We start from the raw sequence: 24,608 nt of genomic DNA on the forward strand, positions 1-24,608 counted from the left end.
AGTATTTCTGTTTTTGAATTTGGCGCTCTGCAATTTCACTGGATGTTGGCCAGGTGGGACGGTAGCGTCCCACACCCCCTAGAGGTTAAACAATAACAGCTATTTTACCAACATTTCTGAAAATGGACAGCGTTTTGGAATGAAACTTTTGCATACCAGATGAAAGTCATTCATGTAAACTAAAATCAGTGATGGACCAAGGTTACATCCTTGAGAAACCCCCAAAATGTAATTATGTTCTGATTTAGAGCTGTTCAGTGATTCCTATAACAAAGGAAGTGATAATAGTAATAATATACTGCACATAATATTATGTACTGTAAAGAAATTGACAATCCAATCCAAGTTCATTTTGACTGTTCACAATGTTCACAATAACAGTCTTATCCTTTTATACCAACTCTACATGCAAAGGAGCCTAACACACCACCCCTCTCTGTATAAAAAGTGGTCTGTCTGTCTCAGAGTCAGTTGGAGTAGAGAAGAACAGCTCCCACCAGTTCAGCTTAAGCACAAACCATGTTCCCTGCATCTCTGCTGCTGCTGCTGCGTCCCGTGAGTCTCTCAAGATTTGGGGGAAGGAATGGGTTGAGGCTCAAGAAAATATTATTTTAACAATATCCTTAACAGTCACACTGAGCTATACTATGTAGCATATGACTAATTATGTTTTTTTTCCTTAGATGTGTGCTGTGGTGGTCTTGAACTCAGTCAGCCAAGTGTAATGGTTGTAAAGCCTGGAGAGTCTCTGAGCATCACCTCTAAGGTCTCTGGGTATTTTGCCACAGGTTAGGTTCGAAAGCCTGCAGGGAAAGCAATGGAGTGGATTTCCCATAAATGGGATAATGGAGATATATACAAAAATGATGCACTGAAAAGCAAGTTCAGCATTTCAAGAGATGCCTCCAACAACTCTGTGTCTTTAAAAAGGCAGAGCCTGCAACCTGAAGACACAGCTGTGTATTACTGTGCTCGCTACCCTCCACAGTGATACAAACGAGTACTTGACCTGAACAATTACCCAGATACCCATGTGAGAATGATGCAAGCACAACATAATATAAATGTATCTCAACACCAAGATATCAACATATTTAAGATTAATGCTCAGTCTCAAAAACAGTTAAATTATAATTTGATAAATGAACATTACAAAAATTGTTAAAACCATACATCATTAAAAGCTTTAAATAAACGTAAACCCAAATAAAAATGTTGAACTTTTGTTCCCGATCTTTAACACATCATACTAAAGCCATCATATCTAGTCAACACATCTCATGAGTAAAATATGAACTACAGAGAGCAGAATAAAGGACAGAAAGTAGAGAGAATCAAGGAATAGAGCAGAAGATTTATCCCACTCAGTCTGTATTTAAACCTCTAGAGGGCGGTCTATGCAAAGTCTCCCTCCCCTTCATCCCTTTATAATCAGACACTCAGCTCTGGCCTTCTCATTATAGGCAGCTTGGACTGACATTACAACATTACAAGTCCTGTACTAACTAATACTGAACAATGGAGTTTATGACTGTCTGGAGTTTAGTTCTCATGGTGATGTCCATACATAGTAAGTAAAGCATTACATGACTGAAGAATGTATGAGTATCATGGTTAAACTCAACATGTATGTAAATACCAGATCTTCAACTGAGTGTCAACATTTTTGTTTTGCAGGTGTTTGCTGTGATGAGATGGATCAGTCTCCTTCTCAGGTGAAAAGACCTGAAGACACGTTTAAATTGTCATGCAAAATCTCTGGGTTTGATATGACAGACTACTACATGCACTGGATGAGACAGAAACCAGGCAAAGCTCTGGAGTGGATTGGGAGTATTAACTCTGGTTCAACAGATGCTCCAGACTACTCAGATTCCCTGAAAGGCCAGTTCACCCTGACTGAGGACGTGTCCACAAGCACCCAGTTCTTAGAGGCCAAGAGTCTGAGATCAGAGGACTCTGCTGTTTATTATTGTGCTCGAGAGACACAGTGACTGAAGCTGGTGAAGCAGCTGTACAAAAACCCACCTAACAACATGGCTAGCTGGTGTACTACTTCCTCTCTTTGTGTCACACTAGAATAATACTAAGTATAATTACTGTAAATAATACAACAACAATATCACAAAAGCACTACACAATAAAAGACTCCAGCCTCTAACATTCAAACTATACAAAAATATGATCTCCTGTCCATTCTGGTCAATCTTACTTGTTCCTTACTCTTTTTAGTTTGAGTCTATTTCTGTATGATGATCACATTAATATAATTCTGTCTGATAAAGATGCTCAAAACATAATAGCTAATATGAAGTCTGAGTTGCATAAAATGTACTTCTGTGTTATTGAAAATAGTATGTTTTTCACTGTTTATAATGTGTGTGGATGTTTTATGTGGATAACATTGATATCAGTGGACAGTGTGTTTTCCACTGCTGTTGAGTTGTATATATACAGTGGGGAGAACAAGTATTTGATACACTGCCGATTTTGCCTATTTTCCTACTTACAAAGCATGTAGAGGTCTGTAATTTTTATCATAGGTACACTTCAACTGTGAGAGACGGAATCTAAAACAAAAATCCCAAAAATCACATTCTATGATTTTTAAGTAATTCATTAGCATTTTATTGCATGACATAAGTATTTGATACATCAGAAAAGCAGAACTTAATATTTGGTACAGAATCCTTTGTTTGCAATTACAGAGATCATACGTTTCCTGTAGTTCTTGACGAGGTTTGCACACACTGCAGCGATTTTGCCCACTCCTCCATACAGACCTCTCCAGATCCTTCAGGTTTCGGGGCTGTCGCTGGGCAATACGACTTTCAGCTCCCTCCAAAGATTTCTATTGGTTCAGGTCTGGAGACTGGCTAGGCCACTCCAGACCTTGAGATACTTCTTACGGAGCCACTCCTTAGTTGCCCTGGCTGTGTGTTTCGGGTCGTTGTCATGCTGGAAGACCCAGCCACGACCCAACATCAATGCTCTTACTGAGGGAAGGAGGTTGTTGGCTAAGATCTCGCAATACATGCCCATCCATCCTCCCCTCAATACGGTGCAGTCGTTCCTGTCCCTTTGCAGAAAAGCATCCCCGAAGAATGATGTTTCCACTCCATGCTTCACGGTTGGGATGGTGTTCTTGGGGTTGTACTCATCCTTCTTCCTCCAAACACGGCGAGTGGAGTTTAGACCAAAAAGCTCTATTTTTGAATCATCAGACCACATGACCTTCTCCATTCCTCCTCTGGATCATCCAGATGGTCATTGGCAAACTTCAGACGGCGCCTGACATGCGCCGCTTGAGCAGGGGGACCTTGTGTGCGCTGCAGGATTTTAATCCATGACGGCGTAGTGTGTTACTAATGGTTTTCTTTGAGACTGTGTCCCAGCTCTCTTCAGGTCATGACCAGGTCCTGCCGTGTAGTTCTGGGCTGATCCCTCACCTTCTCATGATCCATTGATGCCCACAGGTGAGGAGTCTTGCGAGTGGAGCCCCAGACCGGGAGAGTTGTTGACCATCATTCGTTGAACTTCTTCTATGTTGTCTTCTATTTGTCCTAATAGATTGCGGCCAACATGTTCCGTGGGCTCGTCACCGAAAGCTGCTTGCCTATTGTACCGTACCCATCCCAGCCTGTGTGCAGGTACTACAAATGTTTACTCCTGAGTCCTGACACAAGCTCTCTGGTCTTGCCATTGTGGAGAGGTTGGATCTGTTTGATTGAGTGTGTGGACAGGTGTCTTTTATTACAGGGTAACGAGTTCAAAACAGTGCAGTTATACAGGTAATGAGCTGGAGAACCAGGAGGGCTTCTTAAAGGAAAAACTAACAGGTCTGTGAGCAGCCGGAATTCTTCCTGGTTGATAGGTGATCAAATACTTATGTCATGCCATAAAATGCAAATGAATTACTGTAAAAATCATAACCAATGTGATTTTTGGAATTTTTGATTAGATTCCTCTCTTCACAGTTGAAGTGTACCTATGATAAAATTACAGACCTCTACATGCTTTGTAAGTAGGAAAACCGCAAAAATCGGCAGTGTATCAAATTACTTCGTTTCCCCACTGTTATATGTGTTGTGCTGTGTGTGTGTGTGTGTGCTGTGTGTTCTGTGTCTGTGTTTAAAAGAACTGGACACGCATCATTGCCCGTTTTCGTCTAAAGAGACCAAACTGAAACGATAATTTATAGCCTTTAAGGCTATCTGACTATGGGTTCTCCTCTTTCAAGTAAAAAGGTTTCTTTGTAATGTTTCCTAAGTTATGATGGTCGTCTATGTAAGTTGAGAGGGTGTATCTTGGCTATAAAATATACAAGAAATTTATTTTGCACTCAGAGATTCATTTAAGACACTGAATTGATCTGAGACTCAAAAGGCTAGGTGAAGCCGTCATTAATTAAAGATGGACTTGTATAATATAACGCTGACTTGTGTTGTGGTTTGCTCTCGTCATCAATTAGAATACAGGAAGATTACCACGACAAGACACCAGGAGCTGCAGTCTGTACAAAACCGTGTCGACACTGATCTTGTTATGAAAGTCTCTAGCGGCCTAATTTTTTGCCCATATCGTGCAGCCCTACGTAGCAGTTGTGAAAATGGTCTCAAATGAGTACAGGAAATTCATAATTCTGATGAAATTGCAGGAATAATTTTGGGTTTGAAGTGAACTGAACAGTATAAAACAATCAGAATAGGAAAGATGCACTCATATCAGTTATTAAAAAAGCAGTATTCCATCTGTCCTTCACTCGCTTTCTACCAGTTTAACACAACACAAACCACTGTTGCCCTACAGCTCTGCTGCTGCTGGCAGCTGCATCCTGTAGTTTACTCTCCATTTGGGGGATATAATACAAAAAAAAAGCTATGATTATTATTTCAAATAGGCCCAACTAATTAGTAATGCTGATTAATTGGACCATCATTCATTGTTTTCTTTTTTCACAGGTGTGCACTGTGGTGTTGAGCTCACCCACAGCAAGCCCAATGTGCCTAGAGCATGACACATCTTTGGACTGTAAGGCTGAGTTTCTTTGATTACATGATAACTATTGCAACACCTTGGATCCAACAGCCAGCAGGGAAAGCACCAGAATGGTATATTTGGGAGTGTTAAATTATTAGATAAAAAATATTTACTGAAAAACAATGTTCAGCATTTCCAAAGCCCCTGCTAGAAGCATAGTGATTTAACAGGTCAAAGTCTGCAGGACTAAAGACACAGCTATAGCATTACTTTGCTCCGCACCCTCCACAGTGACACAATCAGTCCAGAACTTATTATTAAAACCCTCAGCCCCTTTTGAACAATAAAGTAGATGTAGTGTAGCAGCTTAGCACCACATCAACAGTTAATAGCATCCTCTTTTAAAACAGGAGAATGACAAGACGTGAAAATAATTGTTCTCGGTTCGTGACAACTTAACTTAGAATTTATGAACACATTCTCAAAATATCTATTTTGTATTTTTCTTTTGCGTATCAAAAATAACTCACTCACAATAAACCATCTTCACAAACACGTAAAAATACACTTGCGACCTAATTCTTATTTAACCAAATTCACTCCCTACTCATTCATCTCATTAACCCAGTGCCAAGACCTTCACATGCACACTGGGCCTATCCCCACAGCTTAAAACTTTTCATTAACTAGCATACAGGCTAGGCAACACAGTAATATAGCCACTAAACCCTCCCTGAGTAAACAGATGAGCAGCATTCTGTTACAACAACTTCATAAAACCACTAACAGACCAATTAGTAGTATATTTTACGTTACAAATAACGATAAAGCGCATAACTTTATACAGTAATACCGACCTATAAAGAGGAGAAATGAACTGTAAATTAAGATGTCTGGCGTTCAGTGTTGCCAACTCCTCAGTAAGGAAAAGTAGCTATTGGCGTGTCCTATGAAGTTTGCAGAGTCACTTAACATGACTCAGTCGCCTATTTGCATATTGTGCATGTTAATTGTGATGGCGCTGTAGGAAGAGGAATAACGTGTGGGAGAGACAAAAGTGAGTGAAAAACCACCCTGAATGGTTTAGAACTACAAATAAATTGTCTTTCGTCTATTCTTGTTTTTTTATGGTCAACAATTCCACCCTCCTCCTTTATCCGGCTTGGGACTGGCAAAAGTGACCTAAAGAAACACTCTGGAAGTTTACTTAGTTTTTTAAAATATATATTTTATTTTTTATTTTATTTTTCCTTAATTTGGTTTGCGTTTGTTAACCTCATGCGTCCACTTAGTAGCCTAAAACAAGTCACAGTAAAACAGAACATTTTGACCACATATTTTTTGTTACATTTGTTTGTAATACAACCTACATTATCTTCTTATGGCTGCATTCCCGCTACCGGGACGATATGACAGCCAGTGAAGTTGCAGGGCGCCAAATTCAAAACAACAGAATCTTCATGATTAAAATTCCTCAAACATACATGTGTCTTATATCATTTGTAAAGGTAATCTTGTTGTTAATCCACCAAAGTGTCCGATTTCAAATATGCTTTCAGCGAAGCAGCTACAAACATTATGATTAGGTCACCACCAAACCAAAATTAAGCCAGCCATTTTTTGCCAGCAATATAGCAGTCAGAAAAAGCAGAAAGAGAGAATAAAATTTAATCACTAACCTTTGATTATCTTCATTCCAGAGGACACTCATAGACTTCATGTTACAACTACATGCTGTTTGTTTATGAAAGTCATATTTATATAAAAAATCTGAGTTTACAGTTGGCCAGTTACATTCACCAGAGTTCCAAAACACATCAAGTGATGTTAGCATAGCCACATCGTTTCAACAGAAATACTCATCATAAATGGTAGAGTGATAATAAAGGTATACACATCGAATTATAGATTATACCTCTTCCTTAATGCAACCGCTGTGTCCGATTTCAAGAACAACTTTACGGAAAAAGCAAATCATGCAATAAGTCTGAGACGGAGCTCAAACAATAGCCAAATTAGCCGCCATGTTGGGGTCTAACAGAGAACCAGAAAATACATGATAAATGTGTCCCTTACTTTGATGAACTTTCTCAGAATTGCAGTCCTAGGAATCCCAGTCCACAATAAACTTGATTTGTTCGATTAATGTTCGTTATTTATGTCCAATTAGCTACTTGTTAGCGCGTTTGGTAAACAATTCCCAAAGTCAACAAGCGCGTCCACTATAAACGTGACGAAATGTCCAAAAGTTCCGTAACAGTCAGTAGAAACATGTCAAACGATGTCCTGAATCAATATTTAGAATGTTGTTAACATACATCTTGAATAACGTTCCAACCGGAGAATTAGATTGACTTCAGATGAGCGGTGGAACGGAGGTCCTCCTCATGTGAACGCGCATGTGAAAGCATGGTCAGCTCGTGGCAGTGGTGACTAATTCCTGTCTCCTTCGGCCCCCCTTCAATTAGAGTCATCAGACAAAGTTCTATTGACTGTTGACATCTAGTGGAAGCCGTAGGAAGTCATCAATATCTCGCTGTAGTTTCAATGAGAGCTTGGTTGAAAATCTGCCACCTCAGAAAAAATATAAAAAGGAAGTGGAACTTCTCAGGTTTTTGCCCGCCATATGAGTTCTGTTATACTCACAGACATAATTCAAACAGTTTTAGAAACATCAGAGTGTTTTCTATCCAATACGAATAATAATATGCATATATTAGGAACTGGGACTGAACTGGGACTGAGGAGCAGGCAGTTTACTATGGGCACCTCTCTGCACCTTTCATCCAAGCTACTCAATACTGCCCCTGCAGCCATAAGAAGTTTTAAGAACAGATAATGACCAAATGGAATTCACTGTTTCATTGTCAATCTTACACACAGCACAGCAATCATGTAGACAAAATACAGTACAGAACAAAGACAGTACACTTTTCATATCTGGGGAACACACTATGAGTCATTTCAACTGTTGTACAATTCTATTACATCCCCGAGATGGTATTTGACTTGCACATAAGTTTGGCTCTTGTTGCTAATTGTGTAATAATAGGTAAAATCAACCAGCTTTTCAGTATCCACTAACTCAGTGGCCTGTGCAAGGTGTGGGACGTCAACTTGATAAGCCATGACGTTTCTATCAAAGTGTATAGTTTGAAATGGTTGATATTCCAAACAATAAAGCCTGGAATCAACAACAAATATGTTTTTGACAAGTCCAAATTCTGGCATATTACAATTCAGTACTTCGGCAAAGATCAGGGACTTCTTCTGAGTTATGTATTTATTACAATTTAGTACAAGCCATTTGACTGATACAGCATGGTTTACTTAATTGAAACTAAAAAGTCCCTCAAACAATGTTTAGACTCGAACCGCGTACACATATGTTTAACCATTGGACCAAATAACTTTATCTATGATGGCAAATGTATCATATAATGCTGTTTAGGTGTAACATTGCGGTCTGGAAAAAGCTCCTTTCAATGCTTCAAATGATTTTCAATGAGTAACTTCAACCTAGACACAGTCGCAATGGAAAGAACAGGTGCAAATACTATCTGTACCATCTCTATTAGCTCAATTATTAGTTGTATATATGCATTGACTTCCAAACTCTCCAAAACAAATGGCAATATCCTTAGCAGGACAAGCATTTGCACAGACAACTGTTTTAGTTTACCATCACTTGACGTTAATGTACTAACAGAAATTGGGGATGGCCGATCTCTAACATCTAGGGGGGAATAAGGGAAACCAAGAATAGCTGAATTCACTGAGTCCAGATCAATCTGTACTGACACAAATAGATTATTCAAAACACATTTGATTTCCAATGGGGCTATGCCCTCCATAATTACATGCATAATGTCTTTCATAGTTTGTTGTGTAATATCAAAGGCTGGGAATTCAACTAACTTGTTCCTTTTATTGATCACTGTTACACTGCACGCCTCTGTGAAGAGGGAACGCAACACCCTGCTACAACTCAACTCCCTGTGAAGTGAAAAAGGTTTGGGCTGTAGGTGCGAGTAAGGATGACACAAAACGGAATTTACCGTTTACTAGGATTTATTTCCTTACACGGTAATATGGGGAAAAGCGGCTGGACGGAACCAAAGCAAAGAAAGTAAATATCAAAGCTCCCCCTCTCCTATCTAACCTGCCTACCTGCCTACACTTAACTTACCTAACTTAGCACCACCTGGTGCCCTAACTGAAATACAGGGGGTGGTCCGCCCAGGTCTTACCTAGTGTGCCTAGACAGTGAATATACTACGGGTATATGTATGCCCGCGGGCCTCTTGCCTAAGCACTCTCTAGGTGCCTTCCCCTTCCCCCCTGGGAACAAATGAAACAGTGTCACGTCCTGACCATAGTGCTTATGTGTTTTGCTTGTTTTAGTGTTGGTCAGGACGTGAGCTGGGTGGGCATTCTATGTTGTGTGTCTAGTTTGTCTGTTTCTGTGTTCGGCCTAATATGGTTCTCAATCAGAGGCAGCTGTCAATCGTTGTCCCTGATTGAGAATCATATATAGGTGGCTTGTTTTGTGTTGGGATTTTGTGGGTGGTTGTTTCCTGTCTTTGTGTTTTGTCTGCACCAGAAAGGACTGTATCGGTTTGCCACATTTTGTTATTTTGTTTTGTAAGTGTTCACGTTTATTTGTCTTAATTAAACATGTTGAGCACMGGCTACGCTGCGTGTTGGTCCGATCCCTGCTACACTCTCAATTCTTATAGCCTTTAGCCTTACCCTTATCCTACTCCTACTCTGTTCCTCTGGTGATGTAGAGGTTAACCCAGGCCCTGTGTGTCCCCAGGTGCTCTCATTTGTTGACTTCTGTAACTGTAAAAGCCTTGGTTTCATGCATGTTAACATCAGAAGCTCCCCCCTAGTTGCTTTATTCACTGCTTTAGCGGCACTCCGCCAACTCTGAGTGCACTTACCGGGTCCGAATTCCGGCTCAAGAAATTTCCATCCCCAATTACAACATTTCTATCAAGATAGAACTGGCTAAAGGGGCGGAGTTTGCAAAATTACCGTTAGGGGAAGAGGACCTGCAAGGAGTTCGTGCTCCTACTATTCCAGGTCTATACCAAAACAGTTCCGAGGCTTTCTAACTTTTTAAAAAACCATCTCTCCAGATATAAGACTCTCTCACTTGTTGCCCGCCTTGTTTAGACCGCCCTCAAGCTCCCAGCTGCGTCTCTGGGAAAACCTATGGTAAATAAAATTGCCCCCCATCTATTGTAGAGTTCTACTGTTATGGTGACCTAAACTGGATATGCTTAACACCCCCATTCTACAATCGTAAGCCTAGATGCCCTCAATCTCTCAACAAATTATCAAGGAACCTACCAGGTACTACCCCAAATCCGTAAACATTGGGCTACCCTCATATAGATTTCATCCTGACCAACTTGCACCTCTAAATAGCACCATGCTGTTTTCAACCAGGATCCACGATCACTGCCTCATTCCTGCGTCCGTTATGGGCCCGCGGCAACGAGAAGCCCACCCTCATCACTGTCAAACGCTCCCTAAAACCCTTCTGCCGAGCATGCTCTTTCTAGACAAACCTGGCCCGGGTAATATCCTGGAAGGGATATGACCCATCCCTCAGTCGAGGATGCCTGGTGGTTATTCAAAAGTGCCTTTCCCAAGCATTGCCCCTTTCAAAAAAATGGTAGAACTTAAGGAACAGATATAGCCCCTTGGTTCACTCCAGACTTGACTGTCCTTGACAAGCCACAAAAACATCCTGTGGCGCAACTGCACTAGCTGAATAGTTTCTTTCAGGAAGAAGTCAGGAACCAATATACACAGCAGTTAGGAAAAGCAAAGGTAAAGCTGTTTCAAGCAGAGAAATTTGCATCCCTGGCCACACTAATTCCAAAAAGGTTTTGGGACACTGTAAAGTCCATGGAAATAAGAGCACCTCCTCTCAGCTGCCCACTGCCACTTGAGGCTAGGAAACACTGTCCACCACGCGATAAATCCACGATAACTTGAGAATTCATAAGCACTTCCCTACGGCAAGCACTTCCCTACGGCTGGCCACGCTTACACCTGGCTACCCCAACCCCGCCCAGCAGCTTTGCACCGCCCACAGCAGCTTGTCCCAAGCCCCCCCCCCCCCCCCCCCCCCCCCCCCCCCCACCCCCCCCCCCCCCCCCCCCCCCCCCACCCCCCCCCCCCCCCCCCCCCGCTTCTCCTTCACCCAAATTCAGACTGCTGATGTCCTGAAAAAGCTGCAAAATCTGGATCCCTACAAATCAGCTTGGCCGCCACCGCCATTGTCATAAGCTCTACTTTTAGTCTGTTCAACCTCTCTTTCATATTGTCTGAGATTCCTAAAGATTGGAAAGCGGCCGCAGTCATCCCCCTCTTCAAAGGGGGAGACACTCTAGACCCAAACTGTTACAGACCTATATCCATCCTGTACTGCCTTTCAAAAGTCCTCGAAAGCCAAGTGAACAAACAGATCACCGACAATTTCAAATCCCACCGTACCTTCTCTTGTCACGGCCGTCGTAAGAAGCGGACCAAGGTGCAGCATGGTGAGAGTACATATTCCTTTTATTAAGAATGACGCAGACAAAAACAATAAACAATACAAAAACGACCGTGAAGCCCAATAGTGCCACAAACAAAGACAACTACCCACAAAACATAGGTGGGAAAAGCTACCTAAGTATGGATCCCAATCAGAGACAACGATAGTCAGCTGTCCCTGATTGAGAACCATACCCGGCCAAAACAAAGAAATACAAAACATAGAAAAGGGAACATAGAATGCCCACCCCAAATCACACCTTGACCAAACCAAATAGAGACATAAAAAGGCTCTCTAAGGTCAGGGCGTGACAGTACCCCCCTCCCCTCCCCCCCTCCCAAAGGTGCGGACTCCAGCCGCAAAACCTGAACCTATAGGCGAGGGTCTGGGTGGGCATCTATCTGCGGTGGCGGCTCAGGTGCGGGACGCAGACCCCGCTCCACCACTGGCTCACCCCACTTTGGTGGCACCTCTGGTGCGGGGACCCTCGTTGCCGACCCCGGACTGGGGACCCTCATTGCGGGCCCCGGACTGAGGACCCTCGTTGCGGGCCCCGGACTGGGCCCCCTCGCTGCGGGCCCCGGACTGGGCACCCTCGCTGGGGGCCCCAGACTGGGCACCCTCATTGCGGACCCCGGACTGGACACCCTCGTTGCGGGCCCCGGACTGGGGACCGTCACTGGAGGCTCCTGATTGGAGACCGTCGCTGGAGGCTCCGGACTAGAGACCGTCGCTGGAGGCTCCGGACTGGGGAACGTCGCTGGAGGCTCCGGACTGGAGGCCGTCGCTGGAGACTCCGGACTGGAGGCCGTCGCTGGAGGCTCCAGACTGGAGACCATGGATCATCACTGGAGGCTTCTTGCCATGAATCATCACTGGAGGCTTCTTGCCATGGATCATCACTGGAGGCCTCGTGCCATGGATCATCACTGGAGTGGGGAGACGTATGGGCAGTCTGGTACGTGGAGCTGCCACAGGGCTCACCAGGCTGGAGAGACATACAGGAGGCCTGGTTCTGGCAGCAGGCACAGGACTCACCAGGCTGGGGAGACATACTGGAGGATTGGTTCTTGGCGCTGGCACTGGATACACTGGGCCGTGGAGGCGCACTGGAGGTCTCGAGCGCAGAGCTTGCACAACCCATTCTGGCTGGATCCCCACTACCACACGGCAAATGCGGGAAGCTGGCACAGAGCACACCGGCCTGTGAATGCTCACTCGAGACACCGTGCGCATCACCCCATAACACGGTGCCTGACCAGTCACATGCTCCCCACGGTAAGCACGGGGWGTTGGCTCAGGTCTAAACTCCGACTCCGCCAATCTCCCTGTGTGCCCCCAAAATGTTTTTGGGGGAGCTGACTTCCGTGACAGGGTCTTGTCCCATGCTATTCTCTCCTCCCCAGTCCAGCTCGTCCTCCAGGTTGGCGCACTCTGCTTGGTCCCTTGGTGGTGGGTAGTTCTGTCACGGCCGTCAAAGGAAGTGGACTAAGGTGCAGCGTGGTGAGCGTACATATTCCTTTTATTAAGAATGATGCCAAAAAAAACAATAAACAATACAAAAACGACCGTGAAGCTTAAGGGCAATACACAAACAACGACAACTACCCACAACGAATGGAGGGAAAAAGGGCTACCTAAGTATGGTTCCCAATCAGAGACAACGATAGACAGCTGTCCCTGATTGAGAACCATACCCGGCCAAAACATAGAAACAGAAAATCATAGAAAACAAAACATAGAATGCCCACCCCAAATCACACCCTGACCAAACCAAATAGAGACATAAAAAGGCTCTCTAAGGTCAGGGCGTGACATCTCTACTATACAATCCGGTTTCCAAGAAGGTCACGGGTGCACTTCAGCCAAAGCCTCCTTCAGTCATGCTGCCAAACATACCCTCGTAAAACTAACTCTCCTGCCGATCCTTGACTTCGGCGATATCATTTACAAATTAGCCCTCCAAACACTCTACTCAGCAAATTGGATAAAGTCTATCACAGTGCCATCATCTTTGTCACCAAAGCCCCATTATACTACCCACCATTGCGACCTGTATGCTCTCGCTGGCTGGTCCTTGCTACAATTCGTCTACCAAACCCACTGGCTCCAGGTCATCTATAAGTCTTTGCTAGGTAAAGCTTTTGCCTTATCTCAGCTCACTGGTCACCATAGCAACACCCACCCGTAGCACGTGCTCCAGCAGGTATATCTCACTGGTCATCCCCAAAGCCACACCTCGTTTTGCCACCTTACCATCCAGTTCTCTGCTGCAATAACTGAAACGAATTGCAAAAATCACTGAAGGTTGGAGACTTATATCTCCCTCACTAACTTCAAGCATTGTCTGTCCAGAGCAGCTTACCGATCGCTGCAGCTGTACACAGCCCATCCAACCAACTACCTACCTCATTCCCATATTTTTTATATATATTTTTTCTGCTCTTTTGCACACCAGTATTTGTACTTGCACACTCCTATATCACTCCAGTGTTAACTTATTTTTGTATAGGTGGCAGCATTTTCATGTTTGATGAAAAGCGTGCCCAATGATAAACGGCCTGCTACTCAGTCCCAGTTGCTAATATATGCATATTATTAGTAGATTTGGATAGAAAACACTCTGACGTTTCTAAAACTGTTTGAAGGATGTCTGTGAGTATAGCAGAACTCATATGGCAGGCAAAAACCTGAGAAAAATCCAACCAGGAAGTGGAAATCTGAGGTTGGTTCGTTTTTCAACCATTCCTATTGAAGAAACAGTGGGATATGGGTCATGTTGCACTTCCTAAGGCTTCCACTATATGGTAACAGTCTTTAGGAACCTTGTCTAATGCTTCTACTGTGAGGGGGGCCGAATGAGAGGGGAATGAGTCAGAGGTCTGGCAGAATGCTTTGAGCTCGTGACGCGCGTCATGTGGAGAGGTAGCTCGCGTTGCATTGCTTTTCTACAGACAAAGGAATTCTCCGGTTGGAATATTTATTGAAGATGTATGTAACCTCTCTGGATAGATGGGACGCTTGCGTCCAACAGCCATGTCAAAATGTAGGCCAAATTCAAAAAATATTAAATTAAACTTGATTAAATCACACATATAAGATATCAAATTAAAGCTACACTCGTTGTGAATCCAGCCAACATCTCAGATTTCAAAAAGGCTTTTCGGCGAAAGCAAACGATGCTATTATCTGAGGATACACCATAACAGAGAGAGAGAAGCATATTTCAACCATGCCGGCGCTACTCAAAACGCAGAAATAAAATATAAAAAACGCATTCTTTATGAGATTCTTTTGTTGGCACTCCAATATTTCCATAAACATCACAAGTGGTCCTTTAGTTCGATTAATTCCGTCCATATATATCCAAATTGTCCATTTATTTGGCGCCGTTGTACCGGAAAAACAGCGTTCAATTTGAGCAAAATCACGACACAATATCTAAAAAAAATTACCTCTAAACTTTGCCAAAACATTTCAGTACTTTTGTAATACAGCTTAAGGTATTTGTAAACGTTAATAATCGATCAAATTGAAGACAGGTCAATCTGTTTTAATACAGGATATCAACAAACTCACGGAACATTTCATGTGTTGCCCAAATCTCAAACATAAACAAACGACGTCACTCCACTTCCGGGTTAATATCTTTTCACCTCACATAAAAAACCTTAACCATTTTCCATACAATGGCGACATCCAGTGGAAGCAGTAGAAACTGCGCATTTACTGATTAGAATTCTTTTTTGCCCAACACAATCCATTGAACATAGAGGAACTGAACAATAAAAAAGTTAGTCCTCAGGGTTTTGACTGCTATATAAGTTCTGTATACTTACAGATATGATTCAAACTGTTTAAAACTTCAGAGTGTTTTCTATCCAAATCTACAATTATATGCATATCTTATATCTGGGATGAGTAGCACGAAGTTGAAATTGCGCACGCTATTTTTCCCTAAGTGAAAACTCTGCACCCTATCCTAGAGAAAGTAAGCATCTAAAATTGATTTATACTTAGTTTGACATGTTCTACGACCTGTAATATAACTTTTGTACTTGACGTCACTTTCCGCTGGACTGCACACGTGTCGTAAGTTTGGATTTGTTTACCAAACGCGCTAACAAAAGAGGTTTTTGGACATAAATTATGAACTTTATGAACAAAACAAACATGTTTTGTGGAACTGGGATCCTGGGAGTGCATTCTGATGAAGATCATCAAAGGTAAGTGAATATATAATGCTATTTCTGACTTATGTTGACTCCAACATGGCGGATATCTTCTTGGGTTGTGTTGGTCTCTGAGGGCCGTACTCAGATTATTGCATGGTTTGCTTTTTCTGTAAAAAAAAATTGAAATCTGACACAGCGTTTGCATTAAGGAGAAGTATATCTTTAAATCTGTGAAAAACACTTGTATCTTTTACATGTTTATTATGAGTATTCTGTGATTTTTTGCTCTGTGCAAATTCACGGGATGTTTTGAGACAAAGCCAAAATGTAAACTGAGGTTTTTGGATATAAATATGAACTTGATCGAACAAAACATACATGTATTGTGTAACATGTTGTCCCGGGAGTGTCATCTGATGAAGAATATCAAAGGTTAGTGATTAATTTGATCAATATTTCAGCTTTTTGTGACTCCTCTCTTTGGTTGGAAAATTGCTGTATGCTTTCTGTGACTAGTTGCTGACCTAACATAATGATATGTTCTGCTTTCGCCGAAAAGCTTTTTTGAAATCGGACACTGTGGTTGGATTAACGAGAATTTTATCGTTAAAACGGTGTCTAATACTTGTATGTTTGAGAAAATTGAATTATGAGATTTCTGTTGAGTGAATTTGGCGCCCTGCAATTTCATTGGCTTTGGCGAGGGGTTCCGCTAGCGGTCCTAGACAGGTTAATTGCTAAATTGTAATTATTTCGCAACTATGGCCTATTTATTGCCTTACCTCCTTACTTCATTTGCACACACTGTATACAGATTTTATATTGTGTTATTGACTGTACATTTGTTTATTCCATGTGTAACTCTGTGTTGTTGTTTTTGGCGCACTGCTTTGCTTCATCTTGGCCTGGTCGCAGTTGTAAATGAGAACTTGTTCTCAACTGGCCTACTTGGTTAAATAAAGGTGAAATAAAATGTACATTTAAATTCTATCAGTGATGATAGCTGTACCACAGACTGGATTGGACATCCTGTAGATAAAGCTATGGAATGGATCGGTGACTCAGATGGAAACTGCAAGGATTCTTTGAAAAGCAGGTTCAGCATCTCCAAAGATGGTTCCAACAACATAGTCATTGTAGAAGGGCAGAGAAGTCTTACTGAAGACACAGCTGTGTATTACTGTGTCAGATATAATGACACACAGTTGTGTGAAGCAAAGTATGACCTGTACAAAAACAACAAAGATGTCTGTCCCATGAAAACGTCATTCCCTAAGGATTACCCAGTTCATATTGTCACAGTCAAAATGGACACTTCCTGGGAATGTGAGATAAACTGTCTGAAAATATTTACATATAATTAGAATAATGAATAAATACATGCATCTGCAGTCATATTTAAACCTTGAATAACAGACATGTACATGTAAGTTCAAAACTATTTCATGTTTATAAACAGATTATGAGCAGATTTTTTAATGAGGTAAAATACTTTTTTTATTTTACATGTGTCATTCTAGTGATAGAAATTATGACCATCCAAATGCACAAAATGTGCTTGAACACCTATTATTAAACAGAAAGGTAAAACCATTCATAATGACGCTGACTAAATAACAACTATTAAAGGTTAAACCATTCATAATGATGCTGACTGTCACGACTTCTGCCGAAGTCGGTCCCTCTCCTTGCTCCGGCGGCGTTCGGCGGTCGACGTCACCTGTCTTCTAGCCATCGCTGATCCACCTGTCATCTTCCATTGATTTTGTCTTTGTTTTCTACACACCTGGTTTCATACCCCAATTACATGTTCATGTATTTAACCCTCTGTTTCCCCCATGTTTTTGTGCGTGATTGTTTCTATGTTCATTCGGTAAGTTATCGGTACGTTATGGCTGGTTTTCGACGGGTGCTGTTTTCACCCGTGCGTAATTGATTACCGTTTATTGTTGGTCAAGTGTATTGTTACCTTGTGCCTTTATTTTGAGTAAAGTACGTTGCTCACTCATTCTGCTCTCCTGCGCCTGACTTCATGCACCAGCTACACCCACCTTCTGACACTGACTAAATAACTATTAAAGGTTAAACCATTCATAATGATGGCGACTAAATAACAACTATTAATAAAGGTTAAACCATTCATAATGATGGTGAATAAATTACTTTGAATGAGTTGAAAATGAAAACATTATAAACCTTATTATAAGGAAGGCTCATACATGTCTATTACAGTTATAAAGCATTGTACAGACAGGATTTAGGTCAAATGTTCTAATTAACTGATGGTTAAAATATTCAAAATACATTAATTCAAATAAATAATAGATGTGTGTATTATTACCTATCTACAACCATCTGAATGTGTTGCTGTCCTCAAAGAGCAGGTGTGTGGTGCTGGTGGGAGGTTTTTGTTATGGTGTGTATCACTGTGACTTTACGGGGGTCACAGTGATATTACACCGTACAAAGACCCCTTTGCTCCTGTATGGACACATCAACACTGAACAGGTCAAATAATCACCCCCCAGGACAATGTAACCCTAATGAAACCTCACCATAAACATGATTTTGGCCATAGCCATGATATGTGTGTCACGTTCCTGATCTGTTTTCGGTTGTTTTTGTATGTGTTTAGTTGGTCAGGGCGTGAGTTGGGGTGGGCATTCTATGTGTTGTGTTTCTATGTTGGGTTTAATGTGTTGCCTGATATGGTTCTCAATTAGAGGCAGGTGTTTGACGTTTCCTCTGATTGAGAACCATATTTAAGGTAGGCTGTTCTCACTGTTTGTTTGTGGGTGGTTGTCTTCCGTGTCTGTATGTATGTTCGTACCACACGGGACTGTAGCGTTTGTTTGTAGTCTGTACCTGTTCGTGCGTTCTTCGTGTATATGTAAGTTCTCATGTTTTAGGTCAGTCTACGTCGTTTTGTTATTTTGTATTATTCAAGTGTTATTTCGTGTTTCGTCGTTTGTTTAATAAATTAATTATGTCTACTTACCACGCTGCGTGTTGGTCCGATCCATGCTCCTCCTCGTCTGAGGAGGAGAACGAATATGACGATCGTTACAATGTGGTTTTATACTGCAACATAAATCCCAAAATGTGCAAACAACTGTTACAAACTGGCAATGGATACACCTTTAGTCAAAAACAATAATACCAAACAATTAAGATGAATCCACCAACTCATAGATTCATATGATACTGTAAGAATATTTAGTATTGTTATAATATATTGTATTATGGATGGTTTTATGTTTCTTATACCTCACTGAGAGCAGAGTCATATGGAATCCCTATGGAGATGAGAAGGAGGTGTTTTTGTGCTGGGGTATATCACTGTGATATGGACTGGGCTGGGGGGCACAGTGAAATGAGGCTGAACAAAAACCTCAGAGACAAAACCTGCATTATATCTGCCTGGGGATTGGGACAATGGGGAGAAACCATACTATATTCTTCAAATGGTCGTCTGATATTGATATAACCCCATTGTAAATTGTTTAAAAACATTTTTAAGTATGTTTTGATGGAGTGATGTCATGACATGGACCTGAGCATCAGTGTAACGGTTTTCGTCTGGTGAAGAAGAGGACCAAGGTGCAGCGTGGTAAGTGTTCATTTTAATAAACAAAATAAACTGAACACTGAAATGACAAAATAATAAAGAGCGAGAACGAAAACGAAAGTTTTGTAAGGAATACGCACAAAACAGAAAACAATCACCCACAACCAAAATGGGGAAAACAGGCTACCTAAGTATGATTCTCAATCAGAGACAACGATGGACAGCTGCCTCTGATTGAGAACCATACCAGGCCAAACATAGAAATGGAAAACGTAGAAAAACAACATAGAATGCCCACCCCAACTCACGCCCTGACCAAACCAAAATAAAGACATAAAAAAGGAACTATGGTCAGAACGTGACAATCAGTTTTATAAGGTATACAAAACTGAATTCACAACATCTGTCCTCAAGAAATCAAGTGTATGATCATATTGTGATATTGCATTTATTTTCATGTTTGTTGGATTCAGTATCAGGACTTTAAAGCGACCTATTTAGGTGCAGGGTTTTTGTACAGGCAGTGAATGGAGACATAACATTGTGATGCTTTTGACTACTGGGGTAAAGGGACTCAAGTCACCGTCTCAACAGGTAAGCAAAGCAAAATGTATTATTTCCATCAAATGTTTCATTTTTCCCATTCTATTTTGTGTGTAGGAATAACATATTTTGTCAAATGCATTTTTCAGATGCAAAATGTCATTGAATAGACCTGTTCATAGTCCACTAAAGAAATGGTTTACCTCAATTTGCTTATTTCCTTGAAAGTCAAATAGTTCCTCTATTTCTAGATTCTGCTGTTGTAGAATAATGCAGACGTTTGTTTCCTAAAGAAAACAATTTGTTCCTCAGAAAGAAATTTCAGTCTAAGAGAAAATGATCCATATTGTGGGAATATATTGTTGACCAAGTGTGACTATGTCAGAATGTAATATCTATTTAGAAATGTTTTGTTACAAACCAAATGACTTTGGTTCAGTGATGAAGTTATCAAGATTAGTTGAAACCGATTGCTGTAAAGAGGGTAGTTTTTGTATTGCTTGGCATATGCCCTTGTCGCACTGTGTATGGATACTTCGACTATTGGGGAAAAGGAACAATGATCACAGTATCATCAGGTAAGTCATTGCATATATGCTTTTTTCATGCAATCGAATTGTTGTAGTTTGTAGATAATCATTGTTTTATGGAGAAAAGTAGACATTATTACTTGGATAACGTTGCTTGTGTAGCACACCTAGAAAAAGCAGTATATTGTTTGTTCATCTGTCCACATACGTCTTTCACTTTTTGCGATTCATGTTTAATTAGTTGATTATTTAGGCTTTGCTTTAGGTCAAAAATGACCATGTGAAAATTAAAATGTAGGCTATTCATATGGGAGTCAAACACATAAACTGACTATAGGTATAATAATAAGAGTTCATCTTAGCCTATATTGAATTGAGAGTTAATTGGCATCACCTTAATCCATATAAATGATTTATTTAAAAGGTTTTATTAGAGAAACAGTATGTTTTATTTTACAGTTCAGTTTTCACTGGTAAATGTGTCTACAATTTAATGTGTTAATGTGTACTTAATTGTGCCTTTCTGTATTATGCCTTTTCTAAAATGTTTATTCTATTCTACTGAGCCAGTTACTTTATGTTCGTATTCTTATATTGTATTATTTCTTATTGTTGTTGCATTGTTGAGAAAGAACCTGCAAGTAAGCATTTTGTTAGACAGTGTATAACATTTGTATCCTGTACACTAATAAAACTAGAAACGTAGTGGTAGTTATACCTCAAAGAATACAAGACAACCAACTACATGAAACTAAATGGTGCCTTATAGTGCAAGATTAAATGAACAAGTAGTTATTAGGTTATAATAACTGTGTAATGATAATTTTACCATGGTAATTCCTAGTAGTTACCTGGTCATTTTTGTACATTCAAATAAAGTGTTACCTTTCTTTCTTTCTTTCTTTCTTTCTTTCTTTCTTTCTTTCTTTCTTTCTTTCTTTCTTTCTTGCAGCAACCACAGCCACCCCTACTCTATTCCCTCTTATGAACTGTGGAACCCCTACTAACGACATCTACAGCATCGGTTGTCTCGCTACCGGCTTTTCGCCTTCCTCAATCACCTTCAACTGGACAGACGCCAGCGGGAGTCCACTGACGGACTTTGTCTAGTACCCGTCGGTTCAGAGCGGGGGAGCCTACATCGGAGTCAGTCAGGTCCGCGTGGCTAAGAATGACTGGGAAAACTCAACGTCTTTTATTTGTTCTGTGGAACATCCTGGAGGTGGAAAGACAGCAGTCATCAATAAACCAGGTAAGATCTGGTCATTATATTGTTTTTTTCTATAGATTGCATTTTAATGTTTGTGGTGTAAACTATTTCTGTTTAGAAAACCTGAATATAAGGTTTTTACCCTGGATGTCTTTGAAAATATCAGCATTATTTCAATAAGCGGTTAAACTAACATGCAGACATTTTTTTAACCTCCCGCTACTCAGTCCCAAAGTCTCCAACAGTGTCTTTGCTGTCAGCGCCCATTGGCACCACCCAGTACCTGATGTGTATGATTGAAGATTTCACCTCCGAGACAGTCAAGGTCACCTGGAAGAAGAATGACATGGAGGTGGAGGTCCAGACCCCTACTCTAGGCAAAAAGCCGTCAGGCCTCTACTCAGGCAGCAGTCTGCTGAAGGTCATCAACAGTGACTGGAACAACAAGGTCAAGTACAGCTGTGTGGTGGAGCACCAGGATCAAACCATCAGCAAGACGACCTCCAAAACAGGTCTGTATATAGGAGTAGACTGTACTACAGTTGATATCATAGTCACATACAGGATCTCTATTATTTAGTGTAGTTCCTCATCAGTAACATGTCCTGCTTTCTTTCACATTGCTTCTCTCCCTTTCAGAACCACTGACGGTGACTCTGAACCCACCGCGTGTGAGAGAGGTGTTCTTGGACAACCAAGCAGTGCTGGAATGTGTCATCACTGCTACAGACCAGGACACAGTGTCTGGTACCAATATCACCTGGCAGGTCAATGGACGGGACAAGATGAATGGCATCGATCTGAAATATATTGACTCAAAGGGCAACCTGAACAGCAGGGTCAGTACTCTGACCATAGACCAGACGGACTGGACCAAAGTGAAGACAGTCCAGTGTTCTGCCATGAAGAGTGGTGAAGACACACCGGTCATTCAGGAACTCAGCTTCACCAAAGGAAGTAGGTCACTAAGACATCTCAATGTGGTTGTGATAAGTGGTCACATACTCCAGGTTCTTGAGAGGGAGACACAGGATGTGCAGACTTTTGCTCCAGCCCAGCGCTAACACACCTGAGTGAGCAAATCAACTAATCATTAACTAATCATCACCTTTGCTTAGTTGAATCAGGTGTGTTAGTGCTGGACTAGAACAGAAACCTGCACACCCCCGTGTTGCTCCAGAACCAGGGTTAAGGACCACTAYGTTGATTTTAWACTYATATTCACATACTGGTTTTCATATGTACCTACACATCCATGAGTGTAARGTTTCTCCTTKAAATCAATCCTCTTGCAGGTGAAGCCCCTTCAGTGTCCGTCCACCTTCTCCCGGAGYAAGACACCAGGGAGGAGGAGACTGTGACTCTGGTGTGCCTGGTGGTCTGCCCGTCTCTCTGTGACGTCTACATCATGTGGCAGGTGAACAGCAGCCAGTACCAGGAGGGGGTCACCAGCCCTCCTCAGAAAACCCAGAAAGGCGACTACTCTGTCACCAGCGTCTTCACCACCACCAAGGATAAGTGGGACACAGATGTGCTTTTCACATGCGCCGTCAAGCACGCCGGCTCGGACAACAACACCGCACCTAAGGAGAGGAGTGTGTCGAAGTCCWTGGGTAACTCATGTGAKGACAAGTGATTWTAACCTGTGTGTGTTGTGTRYTTGTGTCTCCTTATTGACTCCTCTGTGGGTCAGAATAGCCAATTACCAGGTTTGTGCTCTGCTGTCCTCAAAGATGTCATTCATTGTTGTCCTTGTTGAGTTAAAGTTAACATGTTYGTGTTGTCATTGTTTTGTTGACTGTAAACATATTGTCTAATGTGATATTGTCCAGTCTACTGTTTTGAAAAATTTCAGTCCTATTGCACAGTCTTGTGTTGCCATTGTTGTCCTTTGTCATTGTTTAATGTGTCTTCCTAATGTGGAGGCTGGCTAATAAACAATACCGCATATGAGATCACATGGTTTGGTGTTCGTATATCAATTACTTCAAGTCTTAGAAAAATATACTGGTCTATTCTACATAAAAAAAACAGAATGAAGACAATTGTTTGGCATGAAAATACACAACAGTAATGAATAGCCTACATAGTAGTTCTATGCTTCCAGTCAGGTAGTCATGGATGTACTATTTAGTGTATAGGTGTAGCTTGATATAATGTGAGTGGGTGTGCATGTTAATATTAGACCAAGATATGAGTCTCCACAGATCAGTTTTATGTGTTCTCTGTGGGTTGATGTGTGTGTCTGTGTGTGTACATATCATTTGAACTCAAGTAGCTGTATTTGTTAGAATATGATAAAGACTAATACAATACAGGTTTACAATACACAGACAAACATGAACACACAGACACAAATGAACACACACAAACACACACACAAACACACACACACACAGACACATGTGTATGTCCGTTCCTCACCACCTGTCTCCCTGTTCTCAGCGAACATCCTACTGACTGAGCCTGAGGCGGGCTTCGCTCTGAGCTGCACGGACAACGTTGAGGATGAGTTCGGCAGCCTGTGGTCCACCACCTCCTCCTTCATCATCCTCTTCCTTCTCTCCCTCACCTACAGCACAGTACTCAGCCTGGTCAAGGTACTGACACCATTTATTTCATGTAATTGTAGACTTCTGATGAAGGCCATTGGCAGCTGAAACGTCATGATTTTAAATAAAACAATTATGTATCAAGTGTTTAATTGAACACAAGCATTTTGCTACACCAGCAATAACATCTGCTAAATATCTGTAAGTGACCAATAAAATTTGATTTGATTTGATTGTGAGCGATAGTTGCTCCTTTCCCTTCCAAATATGATTATATACACAGAGGAGAGATGAGACACTTCAAAATATGATTATATACACAGAGGAGAGATGAGAAACTTCCAAATATGATTATATACACAGAGGAGAGATGAGGACACTACGATTGCTACTCACTATGATATTTGAGCCAATAACACGTTATAATTTTGCTATTGATGCAGAGAAGAGATGCAGAGGAAATATATCTCTCCATCACAAGAAATCGATCTTTG

General features: G+C 41.4%; 1 gene segment (V, D, J or C); it reads left to right on the forward strand.

Moving 5' to 3' along the window:
• The first annotated feature begins 1,489 nt into the window (after nt 1–1,489).
• On the forward strand, nt 1,490–24,237 carry LOC112076222 (immunoglobulin gamma-1 heavy chain-like). The segment is given in 8 exon segments: nt 1,490–1,570; nt 1,678–1,977; nt 20,338–20,400; nt 21,305–21,604; nt 21,790–22,074; nt 22,202–22,519; nt 22,858–23,175; nt 24,008–24,237. Coding segments are annotated over 8 exon segments (1,851 nt in total).
• The last annotated feature ends 371 nt before the right edge of the window (nt 24,238–24,608 follow it).

The sequence above is a fragment of the Salvelinus sp. IW2-2015 genome, unplaced genomic scaffold (assembly GCF_002910315.2).
Source record: "Salvelinus sp. IW2-2015 unplaced genomic scaffold, ASM291031v2 Un_scaffold3634, whole genome shotgun sequence".
Classification (NCBI taxonomy): domain Eukaryota; kingdom Metazoa; phylum Chordata; class Actinopteri; order Salmoniformes; family Salmonidae; genus Salvelinus; species Salvelinus sp. IW2-2015.